General features: G+C 25.7%; 4 protein-coding genes across 4 annotated transcripts; all 4 read left to right on the top strand.

Moving 5' to 3' along the window:
- Positions 1 to 12,883: 12,883 nt before the first annotated feature.
- On the top strand, positions 12,884 to 15,233 carry OCT59_028671 (uncharacterized protein; the record flags this gene model as incomplete). The annotated part of the gene is made up of 2 exons (XM_066147464.1): positions 12,884 to 14,825; positions 15,217 to 15,233. The coding sequence occupies 2 exons, from the start codon at positions 12,884 to 12,886 to the stop codon at positions 15,231 to 15,233; spliced, it is 1,959 nt and encodes a 652-aa protein (XP_065994173.1).
- A 598-nt stretch (positions 15,234 to 15,831) lies between these two features.
- Positions 15,832 to 16,152, top strand: OCT59_028670 (uncharacterized protein; the record flags this gene model as incomplete). Its single annotated transcript, XM_025309038.2, has 1 exon — positions 15,832 to 16,152. The coding sequence occupies one exon, from the start codon at positions 15,832 to 15,834 to the stop codon at positions 16,150 to 16,152; it is 321 nt and encodes a 106-aa protein (XP_025186240.2).
- A 3,422-nt stretch (positions 16,153 to 19,574) lies between these two features.
- On the top strand, positions 19,575 to 21,213 carry OCT59_028669 (uncharacterized protein; the record flags this gene model as incomplete). The annotated part of the gene is made up of 2 exons (XM_066147463.1): positions 19,575 to 20,499; positions 20,761 to 21,213. Exons 1-2 carry the CDS (start codon positions 19,594 to 19,596, stop codon positions 21,211 to 21,213), a joined length of 1,359 nt encoding a protein of 452 aa, XP_065994172.1. The 5' UTR covers positions 19,575 to 19,593.
- Positions 21,214 to 21,559: 346 nt separating this feature from the next.
- Positions 21,560 to 22,091, top strand: OCT59_028668 (uncharacterized protein; the record flags this gene model as incomplete). The annotated part of the gene is made up of 3 exons (XM_066147462.1): positions 21,560 to 21,704; positions 21,788 to 21,934; positions 22,015 to 22,091. 3 exons carry the CDS (start codon positions 21,560 to 21,562, stop codon positions 22,089 to 22,091), a joined length of 369 nt encoding a protein of 122 aa, XP_065994171.1.
- Positions 22,092 to 26,801: the final 4,710 nt, after the last annotated feature.

The raw sequence follows: 26,801 nt of genomic DNA, 5'->3' as shown, positions 1-26,801 counted from the left end.
ATATCACTTTTAAGGGTGGAATTTGCAAAGAGCCATAAACATAGCAGATGGCTGGTTTATTTATAATTAATTACTATTATCAAGGTAGATACAATTAAATTTAAATTATATATATTTCAAGATATGATCTTGGTCTAAAAATTGAATAGGCTATTTCAAAAAAGCCACATTTGACTATATCAGATTCACTGGGACTCTGAAGTATTGCTCTAACATCCTTGACAACCCTTTCAGAACCATTAATGTCTCTAGCTTTCTTGATAACCCTTTCAAGACCATCAATAACATATTACACATCTTATGGTATAACTTTATCTGTTAAAAATAATTGGTGGGGCTACCATGGAAGATAATATTATAGTTAGAGTAAGTGTACTTATGCTTACTCTTGAAAACAAAATGAACATGCTTGAAATAAGTTGGATAGAGATTGCAAGATCAGTGAAGCAGATGCAAAGCAATTAAATTGGATGAAAATGGAAAGAAAATGATAATAAGCTTAAAGAAATTACCACAGATATTCTTAAAGTAGTGTAGGAATTATATAATAATTTATTTTAATAAGATTATAATTTAAAATAAATTATTTTTTTAGATCACATAACATTAGAATAAAAGAACAAAATGAAGGAACTTATGCAACAAATGTCATAATTCCTTCAATTTGGGTAGTATTAAAAGGAATTCCATATGTATTTTTTAAACATTGTTATTTATTTATATTTTATAATATTATCACAAATGAAATTATCAGAAAAGGTTTGGTCACTAATACTTTGGAGAATATTTTACAACGCATTATTAAGTAAACTTAACAAATTAAAGGAAGAAACAAGATATAATATATACAAAGAAAAGATAATTGATAAAGATAAAGATGAAAAAGAAATTTTGAAAATATCGATAAATGCAACAGCATTCATGGACGATACGACCATGATAAGTAAAAACAAAATACAATTAGAGAAGATGATTGAAATTTGTCACCAATTCTTCAAAATTAACGATATAAAGGCAAATGTATCAAAATATGAATTAATTAAAATAAATAATACAAACGAAGAATTATTTATAGAAGGAAAAGTAATAAAGAAGGTAAATAGCGAAGAAGGAAACTGCCATTTGGGAATTTTTTTCAGGCATGATAACAAAAGAAAAATATACAAAAGAAAATAATAGCAATAACCCTATAAAAAATATGTATACGGTTTTTATACTGTATATATGTATTTTTGATACAGTTTGCATTTTTACATACGGCATATCAGTATAATGTATACTGTTCGCAAAATGTGCTTAGTAAAAAATACAATAAAGTATACGGTAAACATACTGTGTGATACGGTATATTAAATTCATACGTCTATAACGTATATCATTTCTACTGTATATCAGTATTTTGTATACGGTTCACAAAAATATTGTAAATAAAGGATACGGTATACGTATTATTCTACAGTATATTAAAATTCATACGTTTATAACGTATTTTCTACAGATATACACAGGTCAAATAAATAAAAATCAGATTTTTGCCCTTTTTAATATGGCTGTCTGATTTTTTGGCAATTTTAATATAATATTTCCGATTTTAATAAATATTTTTGATTTTAATATAATATTTCTGATTTTTAACATGAAATTGCCGATTTTTGGTTATTTGTAATAGGATTTTTCGATTTTAATATATAACATGTGATTATGTATTACGGTTTAATATTTATTTATTAACTTAGATTTTTTTTTTATTTCAGTTATAATTATTTTTTTGCCTTAAAAACTTTACTAAAATACTTTTTAAATACTTTATAAAATAGAATTAAAATATTTTTTTTCTTAAATATAAATACATTTAAATTAAATAACTCATAATTTAAAATATAAACAAATATTATATTTTTTTTACATATATTTCAAAGTATGGTTTGAGCATTTTGGCTGAAGTAAATCTTATTCTTTTAATTAAAAGTAGTTTAGTAAGTTTAAAACTGTTAAGATCATAAAAGTACAGTTAATATTTTTGGAATTATTTACATTTTTTATATTATACAGTAGTATTAAGTTACAAATTTTTTTACCTTCAGAGCGTATTTTGAGATCTTTAGCCAAAGTAAATCAACTTCTTATATTAATTGTAAGTTGTTCGGCAGGTTAAAATCTACTTGGATATTAATTTTCACGAAGGTACAGTTAATACTTGATGAGTTATTTACAATTTTCACAACAGTACTCATTCACGACTTTTATTTTTTTTATTTTGTCACTTCAGAGCGTATTTTGAGCACTTTATCCAAAGTAAACCAACTTCTTATATTAATTGAAAGTTGTTTAGCATGTCAAAATCTACTTGAATATTAATTTTCACGAAGGTACAGTTAATACTTGATGAGTTATTCACGATTTTAACAATGGTACTCATTTACGAATTTTATTTTTTTCCGTTTTGTCACTTCAGAGCGTATTTTGAGCACTTTAGTCAAAGTAAATCGACTTCTTTTATTAATTGAAAGTTGTTTAGCATGTCAAAATCTACTTGAATATTAATTTTCACGAAGGTACAGTTAATACTTGATGAGTTATTCACGATTTTCACAACAGTACTCATTTACGAATTTTATTTTTTCCATTTTGTCACTTCAGAGCGTATTTTAAGCACTTTAGCCAAAGTAAATCGACTTCTTTTATTAATTAAAAATTGTTCAGCAGCTTAGAATCTACTTGAATATTTATTTTAATGAAGGCACAGTTAATATTTGTGGAGTTATTAATTTTTTATAATTGTGCGTATTACATTAAATTACAAGTAAATTTATATTCTTAAGTGCCGATCCGCCTACGAACGACAGAAAATTACTATATAAATTCGGGGCGAGGTTATTATAAAAATGCCAAAATTGGCTAAATTTTATGGGCTATAAAAACTGCAGATCATCATGCTGTGGCACCAAAATTCACATGATGATTCCTTAAATGTCAAAGATGAAAAAAATAAAAAAAAATTGAGAAATTTATTTATTTGTTCAAAACTTTACTTTGAGGCAGCGTCAGATTTGACAGGTATATATATATATATATGCGAGAATTTCAAGTCATATATTACGTTATTTTAACATATATGAACACTTAAAATTATGTTCTCATGTATTTTATATGTTTGAAACTACTTGTTTTATATAATTAATAATTCTAATATTTTCTCTTGCTTTTAGTTCACATGTTACTATGATCTCTTTCTATTTTCATGAGGAGTAACCCGTAAATTAATTTCAAATGGTGGAAGTTTTGGTATATGTATTCTTATCTAGTTTTTCAATTTGAGTGCATCACACAAACTCTTAGCGTTAGTTTGCAAAATATTATTAGCTTTTTGAAAGTGTTGTAACAATAATATAAAAAAAAATAACATACAATTACCAGAACAATAGGTAATAATGGCTTTTAGAAGGATTTATATAGCAGATAGGTTATTTTAGGTTGAATTTTTCATTTTTAGATCTTTTCTATTTGTACGTTAGTTACGCTTGTTTTTAGCCAAAAACCCATCCCTTTGACAATAATATTTGAGTAATTTTCATGCGTGAAGCAATTTTTACTGAATAAATGAATATTTAAGACACGGTAGGTGTCAGATTTTAGCGTTTATTGTGAGTTTCTATATGAAAATATTTTTCTCGATATTTTTCTTGGCATTTTTAAGTTTCATCACATGACTTGGTATCACAACATGATTTGTGATGATTTTGATTGGCAAAATTTTGCCTATTTAGTTTATAAAATTTCCCCCAAATTTATATAGTAATTTTCTGTCGATCATAGGCGGATCGAATCTTAATGTATTTTGTTTAAAATTTAATTATTTAAGATTAGTTTTTTATTTAATATTGCTTAATAAAATATTTTTTAAATTTTAATTCAATATTACAATATAATTTTTTATAAAAATATATATTTCATAATGTATATACAATTTTTTTGTATAGTGAAAAAACTGAAAAATGTGGTTAAGAATTGGTAATACGGCTGTAAAAAGTCACAAATCGGACAAATATAGCTAAAATCAGCCAATTTTTATTTATTTGACGTGTGATAGAGTAAGTTTTTCTACACTTTAAAGCATCAAACAATACTAGTATCTGCTAATATGTACTACCCAAAAACTCACTAATGTAAAATCACAATTATTAAAAAATTCACAAGAATTTTTGTTAATACTGTTTAATTTTTAAGTTCAAAGTCCGATTGATAATACTAAATTCAAAACTCAATTATAAATCATTTTTATAAATTATAATTTAAAAATTAAGCAGTATTAAGGAAAATTCTCATGAATTTTTCTTAATACTACTTAATTCTAATTTAACTAATTTAGTATTAAGGTTTTAATTTAAAAATTAAGCAGTATCAAGGAAAATTCTTGCGAATTTTTCTTAATACTGCTTAATTCTAATTTAACTAATTTAGTATTAAGGCTTTAATTTAAAAATTAAGCAGTATCAAGGAAAATTCTTGCGAATTTTTCTTAATACTGCTTAATTCTAATTTAACTAATTTAGTATTAAGGCTTTAATTTAAAAATTAAGCAGTATCAAGGAAAATTCTTGCGAATTTTTCTTAATACTGCTTATTGTGCTTAATTCTAATTTAACTAATTTAGTATTAAGGCTTTAATTTAAAAATTAAGCAGTATCAAGGAAAATTCTTGCGAATTTTTCTTAATACTGCTTATATCTGCCAATTCGTGAAATTAGCCAAACATAAAGATTTGCACATTTTAACAAGAATTATGTTTCACAAGCTTAAATTGTATGTGTTACATAATCAGATGATCTAAATCTATCAAAAAATAAAAAAAAATTTTTTAACGTTTATTCAAAAATAACAATGGCAACTACTTTCTTTTTCAATCACTTTTCAATCACTTTTCAATCAGATTTTTGTTAGGTGACTTAGAAAAGTTTATAGGCATATATAGCAGGTTTTTTTTAATCAGTAAGTAAGAAAACAAATATTAATAATTTTTATTAATAAGAAAAATCTTTTTTCATTTATTTTTAACCTTATTTCCTTCTTTTTTTTAGTAAAAATATATACAAAATAAAAATGTGAGTTATGATTTAGAGTTTTTGAGATGTTTTTTTTTGTTTTTTACTATACTAATTTTATTCTACTTGTTAATTACTTTTTAAAATTGATTTTATTAATTTATTCAATTTAAAACAGAAATGGCAAATAAAAACTTGTTAAGTAAAGTAAAAAGAGCCCAATAATACCTGTAAAGATCATCTTTTGGTAAGAATTATAATTTTAAAAATTTTTGTGTCAGAGTTTTATTCAATTAACAAAATCGTTAATATCTCGGCGTACATGTATGCTAAACACATATATTTATATTCATATGAAAGCCCAGAATCTACTCTACCTGAACGAAAAAAGATTATTCAAATCGAATTACTAGATGTGAAGATATTAACGATCAAAGTCAAAAGTTAAAAATAAATATATTGAACGTAATTATTCAGCAACTTGTGATCCAATTCATGTGATATTTGGTTTATGGATAGCTCTTGATTACCTCTTTCTAATGAATATAAATTCATTCGTCTAGCACATATATACATTAAGTTATTCATATTCAATATTTTGTCATGACAATTATATTTAAATTTTTTAATTTTAATGATATTATTAAAAAAATCAAAAAATAATATAATCAAATCAATTTTATTTATATCAGCGGTGTGAATCTATCATTTTCATGTAAATTGTATTAGCATTTTCTTAATAAAGTTAGTTTTTTGAATATAAAAACTTAATTCCATAAATCAGTCCATATATTAATTCTAATTTAACTAATTTAGTAGTATTAAGACTTTAATTTAAAAATTAAGCAGTATCAAGGAAAATTCTTGTGAATTTTTCTTAATACTGCTTAATTCTAATTTAACTAATTTAATATTAAAGCTTTAATTTAAAAATTAAGCAGTATTAAAGAAAATTCTCACAAATTTTTCTTAATTCTAATTTAGCTAATTTAGTATTAAGGCTTTAATTTAAAAATTAAGCAGTATTAAGAAAAATTTTTACAAATTTTCTTATTAAAAAAAAAGAACTTTTAAATTACTAATTAAACTTTAAAAACAATCTGTATGATTTAAATTTTAAAAAAAATACTTCTGCTTTTTAATTTTTGCATTTCTACATTTAACCAATTAAAATTCAGCTGATCGCCGATCACATGCATTAATAACACGTTATTGTTTATTTTTTGTTTATTTTTTCAAAAATATTCTTTTCTCTTCTTTTTTTTTAGAAAAAAAAAGACAATAAAAATGAATACCAAAATTATTTTAACATATAATAATAAAAATTAAATAAAAAACTTATTTTGATAATATATAATATATATATTTGTACCAAACTACTAGTTATACAAAAAGTGATATGCACGTATATCAATTAACAATTACTTTCACTAATATCTCTCTGGAATTGTAATGGTGAATTTTAACTAAACAACTATATGTACACCATTTTATGTTTTTATTTTTATATTAATATTATATGTTAACATATATTAATTATATTTTTTTTTTTACTTTTATGTATTTTATTTAATTTTTTTAATATATTACTAACATTACTACTATCATTTTATTACTTTTTTATATCTAACTAATATATTAATAATATTACTAACTTTTTATTATTTCTTTTTTATATTTAAAATAATGATAATATTACTAATTAAATTTCTTTTTTTTTACTAACCTTTTATTATTCCTTTTTTATATTTAAAATAATGATAATATTACTAATTAAATTTCTTTTTTTTACTAACCTTTTATTATTCCTTTTTTATATTTAAAATAATGATAATATTACTAATTAAATTTCTTTTTTTTTGTTTATATTTTGCTAATATTATTTTTTTTACAAATAGTATATTATTTTATACTAGTTTTTTATTTATATTATTTATAAAAAAATATTTGTATATTTAATATTATTTAATAAAAATTTTATTGATTATAAATGCATTTTAAATTCTGTTTGCAAATATAAAATATACGATTTAATTGAATAATATATACTATTTATCAGTACAAAATATGCAGTTTAAACTGGAAAAAAGTACTGTTTATCAGTATAAAATATACGGTTTATCCTGGAAAAGTATACTGTTCGCAATATAAAATATAAAACAATATACTGTTTATTAGTATAAAACATACGGTTTTTCTACTGTTTACAAGTATAAAACATACGGGTGAAACTGGAAAAATATACTGTATGCAAACCGTATATATGATACGGTGTGCAGAATACTGAATATATACAGTATGTGAAAATACTGTAATTATACGGTAATAATACTATAAATATACTGTTCGCAAAATACGAAAATACAGTATACTAACCATATATATATTTTTTATAGGGATAATAGATAGCGCCTGTAACATTTTCAATTGGAAAAAGCTTAACGAAAAACAAATTATTGCAGTAAGGAACATTGTGATAATACCAAGAATCGAATACCAATTGGCAGCAATAGTTTTAAAGAAATCAGAATGTAATAAATTGATGACAAGGCTTAACATGATAATCAAAAAGAGAGCAAGCTTAGCTAGATCAACTTCTAATTTTGTAATTTATGAAAAAGATATTCTAGGCGCTAAACATATCTATGATTTACAAATGGAAATGCTGTGTAAAAATTTACTTTATCAAGCAAACGGCAATGATAAATTAAAATTATTATTTATGATAAAAATGGCTCAGAAGCAGAAAAATATCTGGACATCAAAATGTCCAGGAGAGATAAATATAGAAATAACAGAAATAATAATTGGATTTTAGATGCTTTAAAGACATTAAATAATGAAAATATAAAATTATGTAATCATGAGATTAATAATAATAAAGGAAATCATAGAATTAAAGGAGGAAAAATTGACTTAATAGATCTAATTGAGAAAAAATATACATTAACAAGTGCCTGTTTAATGAAAGCTAAAGACGTAATGCTTTTAGAAGATATTCTAGAAGTGGACAGAATTACCCTATTAAAATGGAAACATCTTTGTAAGGAAAAAGGTGTAAATACAAAAGGAAAAGTGCCAAAATGGTTTTCAGATTTAGAAAGAAAGTTATTAGATGACCAGAATGGAAAAATAAGAAAGATCAAAAACGAATATATATATAGGTCAAGTGCAAAAGAACAAGATTCATATAAATTATTTTGACGAAAATGAAAACAAAAAAAGAATTGTATAATTACTTGGAATGATGCTCAAGAATTTCCAATTTTTAGTGAAGATAAAAAAAGATCACAAAGTAAGAATCACAAAAGGATAGGGATACATCTAGAATTAGCAGGAGAGAAATATGATATGAACAATTCACCATATTTAAAAGCATGTAAAGGATGTAGTAGAAACATAAGTAAGAAAAAAGAAAGTAAAGAATGCCTAATCTATATAGATAATGAAATTAGTAAAAAATTGAAAGATGAAAAGAAGAAGAATTCATCAAACCATACAAGACTTTAAACAATATAATAAAAAAGAATGCTCGGTTAAGAAATTATACACAAGAAGAAAAGAGGGATGAGATCTATAATAACAAAATAGAAAAAATAGACAATATAATAAAAGTTGACAAAAATTTTATTAATTTAATAAAGAATAGTATTCTTGAAATGAAGAATTAATTTCAGGATCAAAGAGAAGATTTTGTTTATTAATAGACATAATCAAAAACAAATCAAAAGTTAATGAAAAAGGAAAAAGAATTTATTTTTACAATATAATTTGGAAAATAAAAGAATTAGATCTTGAGGAAGATTCAAAGAAAAAATAATGTTCTTGGCAAAACATGAATGTAACAATGAGAATGAATTCAAAATCATATTAAGAAGTATTTTAGTCACACTTTTAATATTTTGCGAGAATAGTGAAATAATTCTAGGGATAAACAAAAATGTAAATAAATTAATATTTGAATTTATTAATAATGTTAGTAATAGAAGAAAGATAGATAGTGATTTTTATTTAGAACTATTATTTTAGAAAATTTTTTAGAATTAAATGAAATTAGTTTAATAGAAGGGGACACACAAATATATAGGCTAACAAAAGATTTAAGAAAAGAAATGAGAATGATGTTAAAAGATGGAGACTATAACAAATATAATGTCACCGGCATCTGCTACATACCGATAGATGAAATCCTAACATTTACAAATATATATATCCTTGCTTGGTTTAGATTTTATCATTTATAATTTATTCAAAATTTCAAACTGCAATAATTTTCATTAGTGTATCTTTTATTCATTAATATATCATAACATTATTTTTATTTCATTAATTTATTTTAAATAGGTTCAATAACAGATGGTATTAGTATAGCTAATTTATGGGATACAACAATTAAAATATCAAATTATTTAGGTTAGATACATTTTAACATAGTTTATTTTCTTTTTATAAATAATAGATTTTAGTTATAGTAAATTTTTGTTCAAAAATCACTTAGGCCATACAAACTTGATTTTATGGTTTTCATAATATAAAAATTTCATCAATAACCCGGCAACCCGGCTTTTAATTTTTTTTTTTCAAAAATTTTATATGCGAAATTTTTTTTCAATTTTTAAAAAATTCTCACCCGGCATAGTAATAATATAAAAAATTTTTTTTTAAGAATTAACAAAACTGACCCGGCCGGACTATGAAAACCATTTTTACCACTTTGTGTCGCCTTAGTTATAGGGTTTTGGGAAATTTATTTTCACAAAGCTCTAAGTGTTTTAATATTTAATTATGTAATTTGTATCAAATTCAAATAATTAATAAAAACGCGTTGCTATTTAAAAAAAAAAAAAAATCATCAGAAAATTCAAACTAACAAATAACATAATTGCATGTTTTAAAAAGGAGAAGATTATTATAGTGCAGAATATATAGCAAAATGTTGCTAGTGCTGATAGAATAGGTAAAGAAAAACAGGAAAAATGGACAAGTTGGGAAACACACAATCTAATAATATGGTCATTGTTAACAGAAATAGAGTTCATGCTTTATTAGGGATGATCACTACCAGTCAATGTTAGTCATATGATAATTAAAAACTCTAGTGCATTAGATTCCAAAGATGAAGTTCTAATTTTAGGAAATGATTGGTTCAGAAAAGTAAATGTTATTGTCAAATAGTGTTTCACATTAAAAATAGTGAAATCCAATATATGTTGGCCATTTGTACAAAATAATTTTAAAAAAGTGTGATAACCAAAATATAAGTTACAAATATTTATATGATTTGAAATATTTGACTTGTATGAAGCTGTTCATCTTGCACTTAAAAAAAAAATGCCAGTAGAAAAAATGGAATATACTAGTCAAGCTTATGTGTTAGATAATCAAAATTTTAATGTTAGTGGACAATATCCAAGTAAGTTACTAATATAGACTTTATAGAACATAGAGTCAAATTTTCGTGCTTTAACCTTCATACAGCTTTATTTAATTAAAAAAATTTTAAATTCTTGATGATTACCAAATTAAAAATGATTTTTATTCTTTTAGATACTATTTGTTAATTTGGAAGATAAAAATATAAAATTTAGCCATATACAAATTATTTTCCAGAACTTGGATCTCAAACAGTATACAAATTAAAGTATTCTATTATATAAAATTTTGAGAATGTGAAAGTACAGTATTGTTGTTTTTAAAATTAAATTTTCTCTCAATTTTTATGTAATTCATATAAACAAAAATACATTAAGAAATTTAATGTATATACATTAATCAAGATTCTGTACAATTATACACAAAACTTAAATTTCCAACACTGGTGAAAACTTGAAATCTGAAAAAAGAATGAATAACATAATTAAATTCTAGGATTTAGGATTTTTAATTCCGGAGCGTATCACTTTGTTAAATATAACACGTGATTAACTATTTTTAGCTATTTTAAGCTAAAATTGGTGATTTCCCGGCTATCTATCATGATTTAAATATAAAAAAAATAAATATTAAGTAAAATAAAATAAATTTCACGAACATTTTGTGGCTTGAAAAAATGATCAATATTTTGTATGATCAGTATCAATTGAAAAATTGTAAGTGCTAAAAGATCCTAAAGATAAGATATAAAGAATGAAAAACAAAAAATCAACAAGATGATAATAATCTAGTTTTACGTCAAAATGGAAATTCATTGATAATTTTATGTTACCAATTTGATTTGTATTTTGTTTAGAAAATATATTTATACAATATTTTATAGTTAAACTGTTTTAAAGTAAACTGAATTTACAATTTATAATATTAAATAATACTTATTTAATACTTATTTAAAACTATATGAAATATGTTTGAATTTTAATTAAAAAATCTACACAGACATATTTTACACATTTACATAAATCCATGTTGGGTCCTTAAAATTACATAAAATAGTGTATGTAAATTTTATATAGAACTTTTCATATAAATAAAAAACATCTCCTTTCACTGCTACACAAAAAATAACAATACTGAAGGTATGATAAAATTAGGATATTAAAAGATTTGCATAATTAACTCCATTATGGTTAAAAAGTATATATAATAAATTCGGATGTCATGATTTTATTAGAAATGAACAAGTTCAAAATACATCACATTTCATATTTATTTTACATTTTTATCCCTTTAAACATGAACTCTTGTTTACATTTACAGTATTTGTTATGGTCGCCGTTTTTCCCCATGTTTTAACTAAAATTAGAAATTTTATTGATTTCAATTTTTTCGGGTTTTTGTTTCATTGATCTGCTTATTTGCCATTAGAATTTTTTGAAATTTTTTTTTTTCAAATTTATTAATATACAAAAATTAGGAATTACGTAATATAGAATTCATTTATTGTAACTTTTGACATCTATTTTTATCAAAAATAGATTTAATTTTTATATTTAACTTTTATTATTTTTTAAGCATATGATAGTTATGATACCCAAAAAATTTTTTAAAAAAAAATTCTTTTTTTAATACTATTTGTGTATTTGTAAGTATATTTGTGAGTATAATAGGATTCTTAATTTATAATAATCATTTATTATACTATGTATCGCCAAATTTCTGAGAACATAAAAAATTACTATTGAATGTAATTATTACAATTAAATTAGTATAACGATTTTTGTACACCTATATAATAAGTTTTATTTGTAAACATACCCATTTGTCTACCAATTTCATTGAAGAACATACTGATAAAAATAATTCTTATAAACTTAATGTAAAAATAAACAAGCTTAATTTTTTAATTTTTGAAAATTTTTTATTTTATTTTATTTAAATAGAACCCAGAAATATATATATAGGGGTCAGGTGATGAAAAGAAATTTTTTAATACGAGCTGTACACATTTTTTCAGGGCCGGAATTATGATAATGTCAGTCAGTTACTATAATAGGAAATAAAATTCTGATTGGTATTATTAAAAATTATCTAAAAAAGGAAAGATTTTCATGATTTATTATAGTTCAAAATACGCTAACCCAAACCTGACCCTTCTATATATATTTCTGGGTCCTATTTAAACAATAGGATGTTAAAATACATAAATTGATTGAAATTTTGCGTATGTCTACTATACTGAAACACGGTGAAATTCAACACATCGGACCAATCTTGTTTCAATAGAAAACTTTTTTTTAGAATTTGAGTATAATGCAGATCAGTGCATCGGAAAAAATATGACCCGAAAAAAAAAATCATTTATTGTAACTTCTACTTTTGGTTAAATATTCCCTTTTTAGTAACTCATTTATGGCATATTGATTAAAAAAAAAAATTTTTTTTTTAATAATTTCTAAAATAACCAAATGGAAACTAACCTTAGTAATTTAAATATCGATACTGATACAATAAATACCAAAAATTGTTGTAAACCATTTACTAAAGAATTATGGTGTAAAGAATGTATTAATTCTTTAGAAAGATCAGCAGAAAATGGTGATAAAGTAGAAATATTTAATTTAGCCAATAGATATAGAGATGGAGAAGGAACAGAAAAGAATTTAAAAAAAGCCCTTTATTGGTATCAAAAAGCAGCAGAAAAAGATCACATTGAAGCAATTTTTAATTTAGCCAATAGTTATAATAATGGAGAAGGAACAGAAAAGAATTTAGAAAAAGCCTTTTATTGGTATCAAAAAGCAGCAGAAAATGGATATATTAATGCAATGAATAGATTAGCCGTATATTATGAAAATGGAATAGGAACAGAAAAGAATTTAGAAAAAGCCTTTCATTGGTATCAAAAAGCAGCAGAAAATGGTGATAAAATTGCAATGTTTAATTTAGCTGTATCTTATAAATATGGAATAGGAACAGAAAAGAATTCAGAAAAAGCCTTTTATTGGCATCAAATAGCTGCAGAAAATGGTTATACTGATGCAATTAATAATTTAGCATTATGTTATAAAAATGGAAAAGGAACAGAAAAGAATTTGGAAAAAGCCTTTCACTGGTATCAAATAGCTGCAGAAAATGGATATACTGATGCAATGTTTAATTTAGCCAGTAGTTATGATTCTGGAGAAGGAACAGAAGAGAATTTAGAAAAAGCCTTTTATTGGTATCAAAAAGCAGCAGGAAATGGTAATGGAAATGCAATGAATTATTTAGCCATGTGTTATGAATATGGAAGAGGAACAGAAAAGAATTTAGAAAAAGCTTTTCATTGGTATCAAAAAGCAGCAGAAAATGGTAATAACATTGCAATGTTTAATTTAGGTACATGTTATGAATTTGGAGAAGGAACAGAAAAGAATTCAGAAAAAGCCTTTCATTGGTATCAAAAAGCAGCAGGAAATGGTGATGAAAATGCAATGTTTAATTTAGCTATATGTTATAAAAATGGAGAAGGAACAAAAAAAAATTTAGAAAAAGCCTTTTATTGGTATCAAAAAGCAGCAGAAAATGGCAATGAGAATGCAATGTTTAATTTAGCCAATAGTTATTATTATAATGGAAAAAAAACAGAAAAGAATTTAGAAAAAGCCTTTCATTGGTATCAAAAAGCAGCAGTAAATGGTAATAAAAAAGCAACATTTAATTTAGCTACATGTTATAAAAATGGAGAAGGAACAGTAAAGAATTTGGAAAAAGCCTTTCATTGGTATCAAATAGCTGCAGAAAATGGTCATACTGGTGCAATGTATAATTTAGCCAATAGTTATGATAATGGAGAAGGAACAGAAAAGAATTTAGAAAAAGCCTTTCATTGGTATCTAATATCTGCAGAAAATGGTTACACTGGTGCAATTAATAGTTTAGCTATATGTTATAAAAATGGAAAAGGAACAGAAATGAATTTAGAAAAGGCCCTTCATTGGTATCAAAAAGCAGCAGAAAATGGTAATGAAGTAGCAATGTTTAATTTAGCCAATAGATATTATATTGGAGAAAGAATAGAAAAAAATTTAGAAAAAGCCTTTCATTGGTATCAAAAATCAGCAGAAAATGGTTATAAAGATGCAATGTATCGCTTAGCTATATGCTATAAAGAAGGAGAAGGAACAGAAATGAATTTAGAAAAAGCCCTTTATTGGTATCAAAAGGCAGCAGAAAATGGTAATGAAACAGCAATGTTTGATTTAGTAAAATGTTATAATAATGGAGAAGGGACAAAGAAGAATTTGGAAAAAGCTTTTTATTGGTATCAAAAAGTAGCAGAAAATGATAAAGTAGATCCTAAAAATGATGTTGAATTATGTAATGAATGCAAGCAACCATATACTGATTATCAGTGGTGCCAACAATGTAATACTAGACGATTTCAACAAGATTTTTCAAAGTGGACTAGTAAAAATGAATTTATTGATAGATTTATTCAAGAAGCACAATCAAATGCTAAAAATAGTTATGAAGTTTTAGAATGGATACCTTATAATAAATTGTCTAGTATTGATTATTATGATAAAGGAGGATTTAGTGAAATCCATAAAGCTATCTGGTTAGATGGACCTATTTATAGTTGGAATTTTAAAAAACAACAGTGGAATAGAGAAATAGATTATGAGGTTATTCTTAAAATACTTAATAATTCATCAAGTTTAAATAGTAAATTTCTGGATGAGGTATAGTATTTATTTTAATAGCAATTTTATTTTCTTTTGCAAAAAATATATTAATTTTTTTTTCATCTGTATAGTGGAAATATCATTATAATTGTCAAAAAAAATCATTTTCAAAATTTATTCAATTCTTTGGAATTACTCAAGATCCAAATAATTCAAATTATATAATTGTAATGAGTTATGCGAAAAAAGGAAGTTTGAGAAAATGTTTATCTGATATAATTAAATTTAAATGGCAGGATAAGCTACAATTATTGAAAACAATTATATTAGGACTTAAAGTAATTCATGAATCAAATTTAACTCATGGTGATTTTCATGATGGTAATGTTTTAATATCAGATAATTACAATGAATTATTTATTATTGATTTAGGACTATGTAAACCTATAAGTGATTCTGGTAATAAGGTTAATGAAATTTATGGAGTTTTACCTTATATGGCACCTGAAATATTAAGAAATGAGCCCTATACTCCAGCAAGTGATATTTATAGTTTTTCAATGATGATGTGGGAATTTACATCAGGTATTCCTCCATTTAATAATGAAGCACATGATCTTGAACTTGTCTTGGATATTTGTAATCAAGAAAAACGTCCTGAAATTATGAAAAATACACCAAAATGTTATATAGATTTAATGAAAAAATGTTGGGATTCAAATCCCTCCAATAGACCAACCATAAAAATGCTTGAAAATATTGTATCTGAATGGATTAGATGTATTAATAAATATTATGAAATAAACAGGGATGGAAATTATGAATATCAAGTGTCTATTATTGATAATCAATTAAAAGATGATATGTTTGAATTTGTAGAAGCAAACAAAACTTTAGAACAAGAACAAGCAAATACTTCTATTATGCAATCTCATCCACAAGTATATTATATAAGTCGCAAATTGACTAAATTTACTGAAATTTTTTCTCAAGAAAAGTCCGAATTCATAGTTCAGGAAATTATTCAAGAAAAGTCTGAGTGCTTTGAATGTATAGTTGAAGATTAATATTCTTGTTATTTATTGAATTATTTATCAATTATAATATAGAAAATATTTATATGATTATGTAATTTACAATTTTTGAATAAAATAAATATTATTATTTTTATTTCATTATTTCTTATAAATTATAATGATTATAATACATTTCACCTAAGTCTGTTTCGCAGAAACTGATTTTTCAAAGTCATTTTGCTAAAGGGAAGTTTTAGAAGTTTTGCAGAAGAGGCATTTGCATTTTGCTGACTACTCCTCTACTGAATCATTTATTTTGTTGAAAGACATTTTGCCTAAAATGTTAGTGATTGATATATTTCTTTAATTAAAAACAATTTAATACAATGAAAATATAAATTTAAAAGGACCCCGAAATATATATGGAAAGGTCAGAGGCAGCCAAAAAATTTTTACTAATAGCTGTACACATTCTTTCAGGGCCGGAATTATGATAATTTTGGTGAGTGACCAAAAAGGAAATATCTTTTCACCGGAAATTATCTAAAAAAGGAAAGATTTTCATGTTTTTTGGCTAGTTGTACGCAAACTTGGATCTGACCTTTTTATGTATATTTTGGGGTCCTGATATAAATAGAATGTGATTTTGTTATTTGATGATAGTGTTACCAAAATTTTTGCTTAAGATAGAATTATTTAAAATTATTGTTAGGGTTACCTATGGAAATAGTTAAATAAGTTGAAAATTGAACAAGTCACATGATGTAGTGCGCAGAAATCCCATGATTATGGCTGAGTTTATTACAATATGAAACATTTCTTATAATATATTTTAGTTTTATTAGTTACTTACATTAATTAACCATTTTTAGTATTATTATTGCTTTTGACTCATAAATATTCAAATATAAGTATCAGTTTAATTATTACAATATTAGTAAATTGCTTTAGTTAGCTAGAGAAGTTTCTTGAGATTTATAGACATGTGGAACTTATACAAAATGGCAATAAAAAGATTTTTGCAGATAATTGCAATAAGGAAAGGACAATTGATTGACTAATCATATTAGTATAATAGGATAATATTGATAAGTTCAAATGTGTGAAAATGTAAACAATATAGAGCAATATTTTCTTTTGAATAAAAGTTGTTAACACCTGAGTAGATCTAATAGAGAGTTTAGATTGTGTTATCTGAAGTATTGTGTTTTTATATGATTTGTTTGTTAGTTTTTTTTGCAGTAAACTTTTCATGTGTTTTACTTGTTTTACTTTTATGTTGTCATTATTTGTTCAATAGATTTTTATCTTTAAGAAACTCTTACATTATTTACCATCATTATTAATTTTCTACTAGGAATTATTAGTGATACCCCTATACTTCGTTGCAAAATTATCAAAACACCTATAATCTTACTATTTGACCCTTTTATCACAACTGTTCAATTGACATCTCTGACGTTAGTTATCACTCCAGACCAAATCAGTGATAACAATGATAGTATATTTTTGAAGTTGCATCACTTGCATGACTTTCCTTATTTATTCACTTTTTGCTTAATTTATAGTTTGTCCTCCAATCTTAATACATATTTTCATCTTTTTGGAAATGTACCATACTACCATGTGAACTTCATAGTTGAATTTTATACTATAGCTAATAGTTATATAGCTATAAACATTGTTATTGCAATATTGCTTCTTTGATATCATTAGCAAAATATTCATTTTTATGCCACTTTTACTACATATTAACTTGTGGAATCAAATAATAAGTTTTATATTTGTATTTTGATTTTGTTGATTTTTATTGATCTTCAAAGAAATAAATAAAGTTTTAAATATATTTTTTCATTAAAAAATTAAAAATGTGAAGATGATCATGTAGATCTTATAATAATCAATTAAAAAAGTGTTAGATAAAAATTTTTTTTGAAATTTTCAAAAAAAATAAAAAAGTAAAACATAATGAAATTTTTTTTACCTTTTTCTATTTGTAAGACTAAATATTTGGATATTAAACAAGAGGTCATTTTCATGGGGAGCTTGACATACTTTTGAAAGATCTTTTAAGTGGAAGTTATTGTAAAAAAAAAAAATGACCAGTGATGGGAGATGAAAAGGAGTGATAGAAAGATGAAGAGGAGTGATGGGAGACGAAAAGGAACGATGGGAGACGAAAAGAGTGATGGAAAGATGGAGAGGAGTGATGGGAGACGAAAAAGGGTGATGGAAAGATGAAGAGGAATGATGGGAGGCAAAAAGAAGTGTTGGGAGACGAAAAGGAGTGATGGGAGACGAAAAAGAGTGATGGAAAGATGAAGAGGAATGATGGGAGGTAAAAAGAAGTGTTTGGAGATGAAAAGGAGTGATGGGAGACAAAAAGAAGTGATAGGAGGCGAAAAAGAGTGATGGGAGACGAAAGGAGTGATGGGAGACGAAAAGGAGTAATGGAAGATGAAAAGAAGTGATGGGAAGATGAAGAGGAGTGATGGGAGACGAAAAAGAATGATGGGAGACGAAAGGAGTGATGGGAGATGAAAAAGAATGATGGGAGATGAAAAAGATTGATGGGAGATGAAAAAGATTGATGGGAGACGAAAAGGAGTAATGGGAAGATGAAGAGGAGTGATGATGGGAGACGAAAGGGAGTAATGGAAAGTTGAAGAGAGACGAAAGGAGTGATGGACCTAATAAAAAACGTTTTTGCGACGTTTTTTGTTAAAATAATTAAAAACGTTTGTGAAAACCATTTTTTTTATAAAATTATTATTAAAGAAACAGTTTCGCAATATTTTCTATTAAAACAATTAAAAAATGTTGCGAAACTGTTTTTTTTATTAATAAAAAATGTTTTCGCAACATTTTTTTTGTTAAAATAATTAAAAAATGTTTCAAAATATTTTTTTATTAATCACTTATTACATGTTAACACAACATTCTTTAAAAAATAAAAAATTTTTTTTTTGTGTTATAATGAATTGTGAATTTGCGGTTGAAGTGTTTTTTTTTAAATTTAGTGAATAAAAATGATCAACAAAATTAAAATTCTACCAAAAAACCTACAATTTGATGGTTAAACTTAATATGACATAAAAGTACCACAGGAAGCTCTAAATCACAAAATTGTGGTTTAAGAATTCTGTCCCTGTCCTGTCCTGTCTTGTCTTGTCCTGTCCTGTCTAGTACTATTAATAAGTACTATAATACTTCCGGAAAAAAATTGTGCAGATCATGCCCATATTTTGATAATGACAAACTAACATTGGCCGATCAAATTGCTAATACCAAAAATAGGATCAACAAATTTTCATACCAAATCTAATCTGATCAGCAAATTGAATTCCAAATTTATTTTTGTTTTTCATTTAAACACTATAATGGTGTTAATAATTACAAATTCCTAAAAAAAAAAAACTCTTTCCCCAAAATAATTAAAACATAACAATTCCGCAGTAAAAATGAAACATTTTTTACTCAAGTTTTTTTATTATGGAAAGTGTTAGAACTCTTATTAAAATAGCTGAAAATAGCTTTCAGACGAAAGTATATGAGCAAGAAATATATTTAGTACAAGTTTATCAAAGTTTTATAAATTACTTTGAAAGTCTAGCTTCTTCATTTTTTACAGGTCGTGATACAGAAGTTCAACGTAGAATAATACAAAATAATTTCGGCCTAAATGACGAAGAAATTAATAGCTGGGAAGGAAGGGCTTCTCGTTATAAGATGACTCCAGAAAGCTTCACTTTTTTTCTGCATATTGCTATGCTTTCCGCTTCAGAAGGTCTTACCGCAGCAGAGGCCCAGATACGGAAATGCGACGAAACTCTATCAGGGGCATTACAGCAAGAAATTAGTAGGCGGGAAGAAGCTGAACGATTAATGGAGTTAATACCAGGGTCGTACAAGAAGTCCAAGTCGAGAAAATCGAAGAAATCAAAAAAATCGAAAAAAAAGATTTCAAAATCCCAACTCGATTCCTCACATCATTCTGAGTCAGAAGGCTTTGATGATGATGTAATTACTTTTGAACCTAGAGGGGAAGTTGATAGTGATGATCAAATGGATGATGATCGAGATTTGAATATAGATCGGTCGATTTCTAAGACTAATGTTGATCAAAATCGGATGATCGCGGAATCATCTGGTACACAACCTAATGTTGATCATTCTCTTATGGAAATTATTCCGGTCACAATAACGCCATTGATAATTGATGTTACACCTCAACCGCAGCAAGTAACACAACAAGAAACAACAATGACGAATTTGACAAAATCTTCAAATAAAAAAAAGAAGTCAAATAAAACTTTAATTCAAAATGTAATTACTGGTCATACACCTACCGATGATGATGCATCGCGAGTCAGAGACATTTTGGTTTATGACGTTCTGGTATCCTGGACTCCTGAAGACATTCTGAAGGAACTAACTTTATGGGGGAAAACTATTTCTTTACAGACGAAGCCACAAAGAAAATATCAAACGCTCCGTTTGAAAATAGAATTAAGTACCTTTCGGTTAGCCCAATTCGAAGTTAATGAAGATCCGGTATGGACTACGGATTTAGGGGGGATACCAGTTCGATGGTTTCCAGCAAGGTGGACTCTCAAAGAAAGAAAACAACGTGAGAAGTTCCAAGCTACGATTCACAAGATACCAGATTCTATGACTCTAGCAGCCTTATGGACCGACCGTCGCCCACATTCTTTCCTTTCTGCGATAAAAGGATTGAAAGGTTTCAAAATTGTACAAACAGCGAGAGGGGAACGCAAGTTACTTGGTTTTTTTGAAAGGTGGGTTGATATGCGCGCAGCATTAGAAAATCAGGTAATTTGGGAAAATTATAATCTGTCATGGAATCGGCACGCTCCTCCGACGCAACCAACAAGGTCACATGGCGGTGACGCCAATAAGAACCGTAATCGAACTTCACGAAGTCAGAAGACTGAGAAAACTCAATCGAATTCTAAGAATTCTAAGAAGAAACCAGAAGTGACAACATCCAAGAAGCCTGAAGAGCAAATGAAAAAGAAGGACAAGTCCCGTAGTAAATCAAAAAATAAAGTTTTAGCGGAAATTTTAGATTTGCTGCGTAAATTAGTTTAATATTAATTTAGGTTTTAGAATTTATTTTACTTTTAATTTTCTTATTTTTTCTAGCTTGTTAGGTGGTAATTCATTTGGTAGGTGGGAGTTATTCTAGCTTATTAGGTGGATTTTCTGCTTTACGAGTGGGAGTTTAGTATTTTTTTTAGTATTTTTGTTCGTTCACGTGTAGCATCGTAGGTATATTTCTATGTATTTAGTTTTATACTTAGTTTTTTTGTAAGATTTGTAGCCCATAGTCTTAGACTTCTGGCCTTTTATCTACAAAATTAATAAAATCGTCCTTGTGACGTCATTAGCTTCACCAAAAAAAAAAAAAAAAAATAATTACAAATTCCTAGTTGCTATGTATTCCGCTTCAGAAGCCTTCGCCGCAATTCAAACTAAGAAGTTGGAAAATGATGAAAGTTTAACTATACTATTACAACAACAAATTAAAAGCGGGAGGAACTGGAAAGACAGCTGGAATTTCTACCTAGAAGTTACAAAAAGTCCAAAAAATCAAAGAAATCAAAAAAATCAAAAAAAAAGATTTCAAAAACCCAACTCGATTCCTCGAATAATTCTGACTCAGAAGAGTTAGATTATGACGCAATACCTTTTCAACCGAATTTAGAAGCTGATGATGATGATCTAATGGATGATGATCGAGATTTGAATATAAATCGGCCGATTGATAAGTCTTCTGATGTTCAAGATCGGACGATCGCGGAATCATCTGGTACACAACCTAATGTTGATCAATCACTTTTGGATCACAATCTAAACACAGCCACGCCCTTAATAGTTGATATTACACAGCCGCAACATGTAATACAACAAGAAAATATGGACGTGGATTTGACAAAGTCTTCGAAGCAAAAAAAGAAGTCGAATAAAAATTTGGTTAAAAATGTAATAACTGGACATATACCTACCAATGATGATACATCGCGAGTCAGAGACATTTTGGTGTATGACATTCCGGTATCCTGGACTCCTGAAGATATACTGAAGGAACTAACTTTATGGGGGAAAACTATTTCTTTACAAATGAAGCCACAAAGAAAATATCAAACGCTCCGTTTGAAAATAGAATTAAGTACCTTTCGGTTAGCCCAATTCGAAGTTAATGAAGATCCGGTATGGACTACGGATTTAGGAGGGATACCAGTACGATGGTTTCCAGCAAGGTGGACTCTCAAAGAAAGAAAACAACGTGAGAAGTTCCAAGCTACGATTCATAAGATACCAGATTCAATGACTCTAGCAGCCTTATGGACTGACCGTCACCCACATTCTTTCCTTTCTGCGATAAAAGGATTGAAAAGTTTTAAAATTATACAAACAGCGAGAGGGGAACGTAAGTTACTTGGTTTTTTCGAAAGGTGGGTTGATATGCGCGCAGCATTAGAAAATCAGGTAATTTGGGAAAATTATAATCTGTCATGGAATCGGCACGCTCCTCCGATGCAACCAACAAGGTCACGTGGCGGTGACGCCAATAAGAACCGTAATCAAACTTCAAGAAGTCAGAAGACTGAGAAAACTCAACAGAATTCGAAGAATTCCAAGAAGAAACCAGAAGAGACGACGTCCAAAAAGCCTGATGGACAAAAGAACAAAAAGGACAAGTCCTGTAGTAAATCAAAGGATAAAGTTTTAGCAGAAATTTTAGATTTGCTGCGTAAATTAGTTTAAAGATATTTTTATTAATTTAGGTTTTAGAATTTATTTTTCATTTATTTTTTTTCTTATTATTTCTAGCTTGTTAGGCGGTAATTCATTTGGTAGTTGGGAGTTATTCTAGCTTATTGGGTGGATTTTCTGCTTTACGAGTGGGAGTTTAGTCTTTTTTTGTAATTTGTTCGTAAACGTGTAGCATCGTAGGTATACTTCTACGTGTTTAGTTGTATACTTAGATTTTTTGTATGATTCGTTGCCACCGAGTTTTTTGGACTTACAGGCCTATTATCTACAAAATTAATAAAAATCGTCTTTGTGACGTCATTAGCTCCACAAAAAAAAAAAAAAAAAAAAATAATTACAAATTCCTATAAAAAAGAAAATCTGTAAAATGTATTGAAAAAATGGAAATGTTTGGAAAACATCCAGACATGTACAGAAAATGTACCAAGATTTTGAAACAACTCAACTTTTGAGTCATTTCAAATTTGGTACATTTTCTGTACATACCTGAATGTTTTCAGTTTTTTCAGTACATTTTCTGGATTTTCTCTTTTTATAGGGATTAAATAATTACAAATTAAATTTATAACTTATAAGTGTATTTCTTTTTAAAAAATAATGGTTATATTTCATAAAAAATATTTTTTCTTATTGTTTTTATTTTATTTTTATTTTTAAACTACTTGAAATTATAATTAATGAAAGAATTAATTTAAAATTCATGCCAGGTTATTTTCAAATTTTTGTCATCTCAGTTCTTAATAATTTTTATATTACATTTAACAAATATGTATATAAACAATCTTTATTTTTTATATGTTAAAAATTTTTTCAAATTAAACCTTCTTTTTCCAAATACACTATAATCTTACATCTTAACTTTTATAAACTTAGGCATGATATTTATTATTTTTATAATAATATTAACACCCAGATTTTTTTCTATTTGCATACTTTTACTACTTTAGTTAAATAAAACCACCATTTTGTGCCTATTAAAGTACCATTATTCATAAGGTCAAAAATACTTGTATTTCAACTTCATAAAGTTAAATAAATTTTAATAGAAATAATTACAATTTTTATGATGATACTATTAAACTCCTAAATTTTCTTTTTTCTGTTTTCTAAGTTCATAGTGTAATAACTAATAACATCACTTTTGCCAAATGAAATTAACTTTCTTTATTAATTGAAAGTTATTCAAAGAGGTAAAAATTACTTATGTATTAATTTTCATGAGTGTAGGTATAATAATTGTGAGAAGTCATGCTTTTTATAATGGTACTAACTTTTTCTATTTCTTACTTCAGAGCATAATTTCACCATTTTGGTCAAATGAAAATGACCTTTTTTATTAATTGAGAGTTGTTTAGCAGGTGTGAATACTTATATATTAATTTTCATGAATGTAGATGTAAAACTTGGAGAAAATTACATGTTCTTCTCTGTTCTTTAATTTAGAGCATAATATCTCCATGTTGGCTAAATGAAATCAACTTCATTTATTAATTGAAAGTTGTTCAGGTGGGTTGAAACTACTTGAATATTAATTTCCATAAATATAGGCATAGTACATGAAGAAAATACAATTTTCTTGATGATATTGACTTTCTTCTCTATTTTTTAATTAAGAGTGTAATATCTCCACTTTGGTCAAATGAAATAAACTTCTTCATTCATTAAAAGTTGTTCAGGTGGGCTGAAACTAATTGAATATTAATTTTCATAAGATTTCATTTTTTTGCAGCTGTATTAACTTTGGAACACTTCATTAGGTGTCAGATATTGAGAATCAGAATTGATAAAAAATTCGTATTTACCAGTTGCATTAAAAGTTTGAATGATTCTTTTGATAAAACAAAGATGAAATAGTTCAAAATCTATATTATTTCATATATAATTTTTTTGTGAAATAGATTTGTCTTTTTTCCTCAGTCCTCACCCTTTAATGTTCACATTAGATTAAATCAATCTTATTATTTTGAAGATGTTGTCAGATGTTTTGGTGTAATTCAAGATCCAATTACTAAAAATTATATTATGGTTAAGTATATTTGATTATCTGAAATTGCAAAAGTCATTCAAGAAATATACTAGTTTTTCATACATACAGTAAGTGATTAAGAATGTGTCAACCAGTAAATAGTAGAAGAATTAAAATTATGGAGTATTACCTTATATTGCACCAGAAGATTTACCTAGTCATCAATGCGGATATTTAATTATTTGAAATTATAATAGATGAATTTCTTTCTAAAAAAAATTCCTTATAATAATATTTCTAATGATGGATTTTAAAATATGTAAAGGAATTAAACCAAAATTTCTAAAGATATACCAAAATTATTGCAGGTTTGATAATGAGATGCTTGAAAGAGAAAATAGGCCAACCATTGATGGAAGAGTTACATCAGATATTAATGAAATTTGTTTCAAATAAAAGAATGTGATAAATTGAAGAAAAAAAATTTAATAGTGGATTAGGACAAATTTAAAAATATTCAAACACAACCAAAAGTAATTTATACTTGCAGACAGTAGACATTAAATTACAAAATCTCCAAAAACCAGTAAATTATACTGTTTTTAATTTTAACTTGAATAAAATAATTTTACTTTCAATTTAGCATTATTTTAAAATCATAATTTTAATAAGCATAGTGTTAACTATAATATCGGCAAAGATATAATACTATGTTCAAATGTTCAATAATTCAACATAAATATTCTTTATATAATTATAACATTATGTAATGCTGGTTGAAATTTTATAATTGACTTATACTTGGTGCTATTTCTGCATATCTAGCATATCATTATATTATTTAGTTAAACGAGTAAAGTAAAAAATAGCAAAATATTCTTTCATGATTAATTTTAATTTTTTTTGAAGTAATTTAAACGAAAAACTTACAATTATTCTTGCCATCATATTGATATAACTAAGAATATATATTTATAAAAAGATTAGAAATAACATTAGACAGTATATGGTAATTTAGAAAAGTTGGAAGTTTGCCTTCTTACACACAAATTATTAATAAAATATGTGATATAAAATTTTATTAGACATATTCTGCTGAGAAAAATATAAATTGATTTATGTAATATGTGATACAAGAGCTTTCCAATAAAGGAACACGATTATAACTTTCATTACGAATATGTGCTCATTAATATTGAATGCATTAATAAAAACAATAGTTAACAAATTTCGGCTTTACAGTAATAAATACTGACAATACTTTTTTTGTTCAAAATAACTTTAGTCAACATATTTCATAAATACTTGTCATAACCTTTGTAGCAGACTCAGTAATAAATGTCGTATAACTAATAAATTTTTTATTGATCTTTAATAATTTTAAACATATGGCAAACAACTACAAAAAAAAAAAATAAATTATTTCCTTTTTTTTATTCCGTGAAAATATAATTCCAACTAATTAATGGTAAACATCGATCCCAAAAATGAATATTTAAATCGATAATAATATACACTATATATACATGCCAAATTAACGCCTGTTTTCATATCTATAATTTATCATCCGTCCAATGTAATCATGTAAACGTGAATTTAATATTCAATTATTGTTAACTCAAAGTTGCAATTGAAAGTATAAACTATAATCATTATGATCATTATTACATTTTCAAAATTTTATTATAGAAAAAAATAGGTTAAATAATTAATAGTAAAAAAATTGTTAATATATATTTATATAATAAATAAAGATATTAAATACAAAACTTTTATAAATCATAATGATTATACTTTTAAAGGCCAAGGCCTAAATTAAACTTATTTAACGACGTCATCAATTTCATAAATTTCGTCAAATTCGTCGAGATCTATAAAAATAAATACATAAGAACGACGGAGAGGATATTAATAATAATAAAATGAAAATTTA

This window comes from Rhizophagus irregularis, chromosome 8 (genome assembly GCF_026210795.1).
Source record: "Rhizophagus irregularis chromosome 8, complete sequence".
Classification (NCBI taxonomy): domain Eukaryota; kingdom Fungi; phylum Glomeromycota; class Glomeromycetes; order Glomerales; family Glomeraceae; genus Rhizophagus; species Rhizophagus irregularis.
This window is presented reverse-complemented; position numbering and strand designations above follow the sequence as displayed.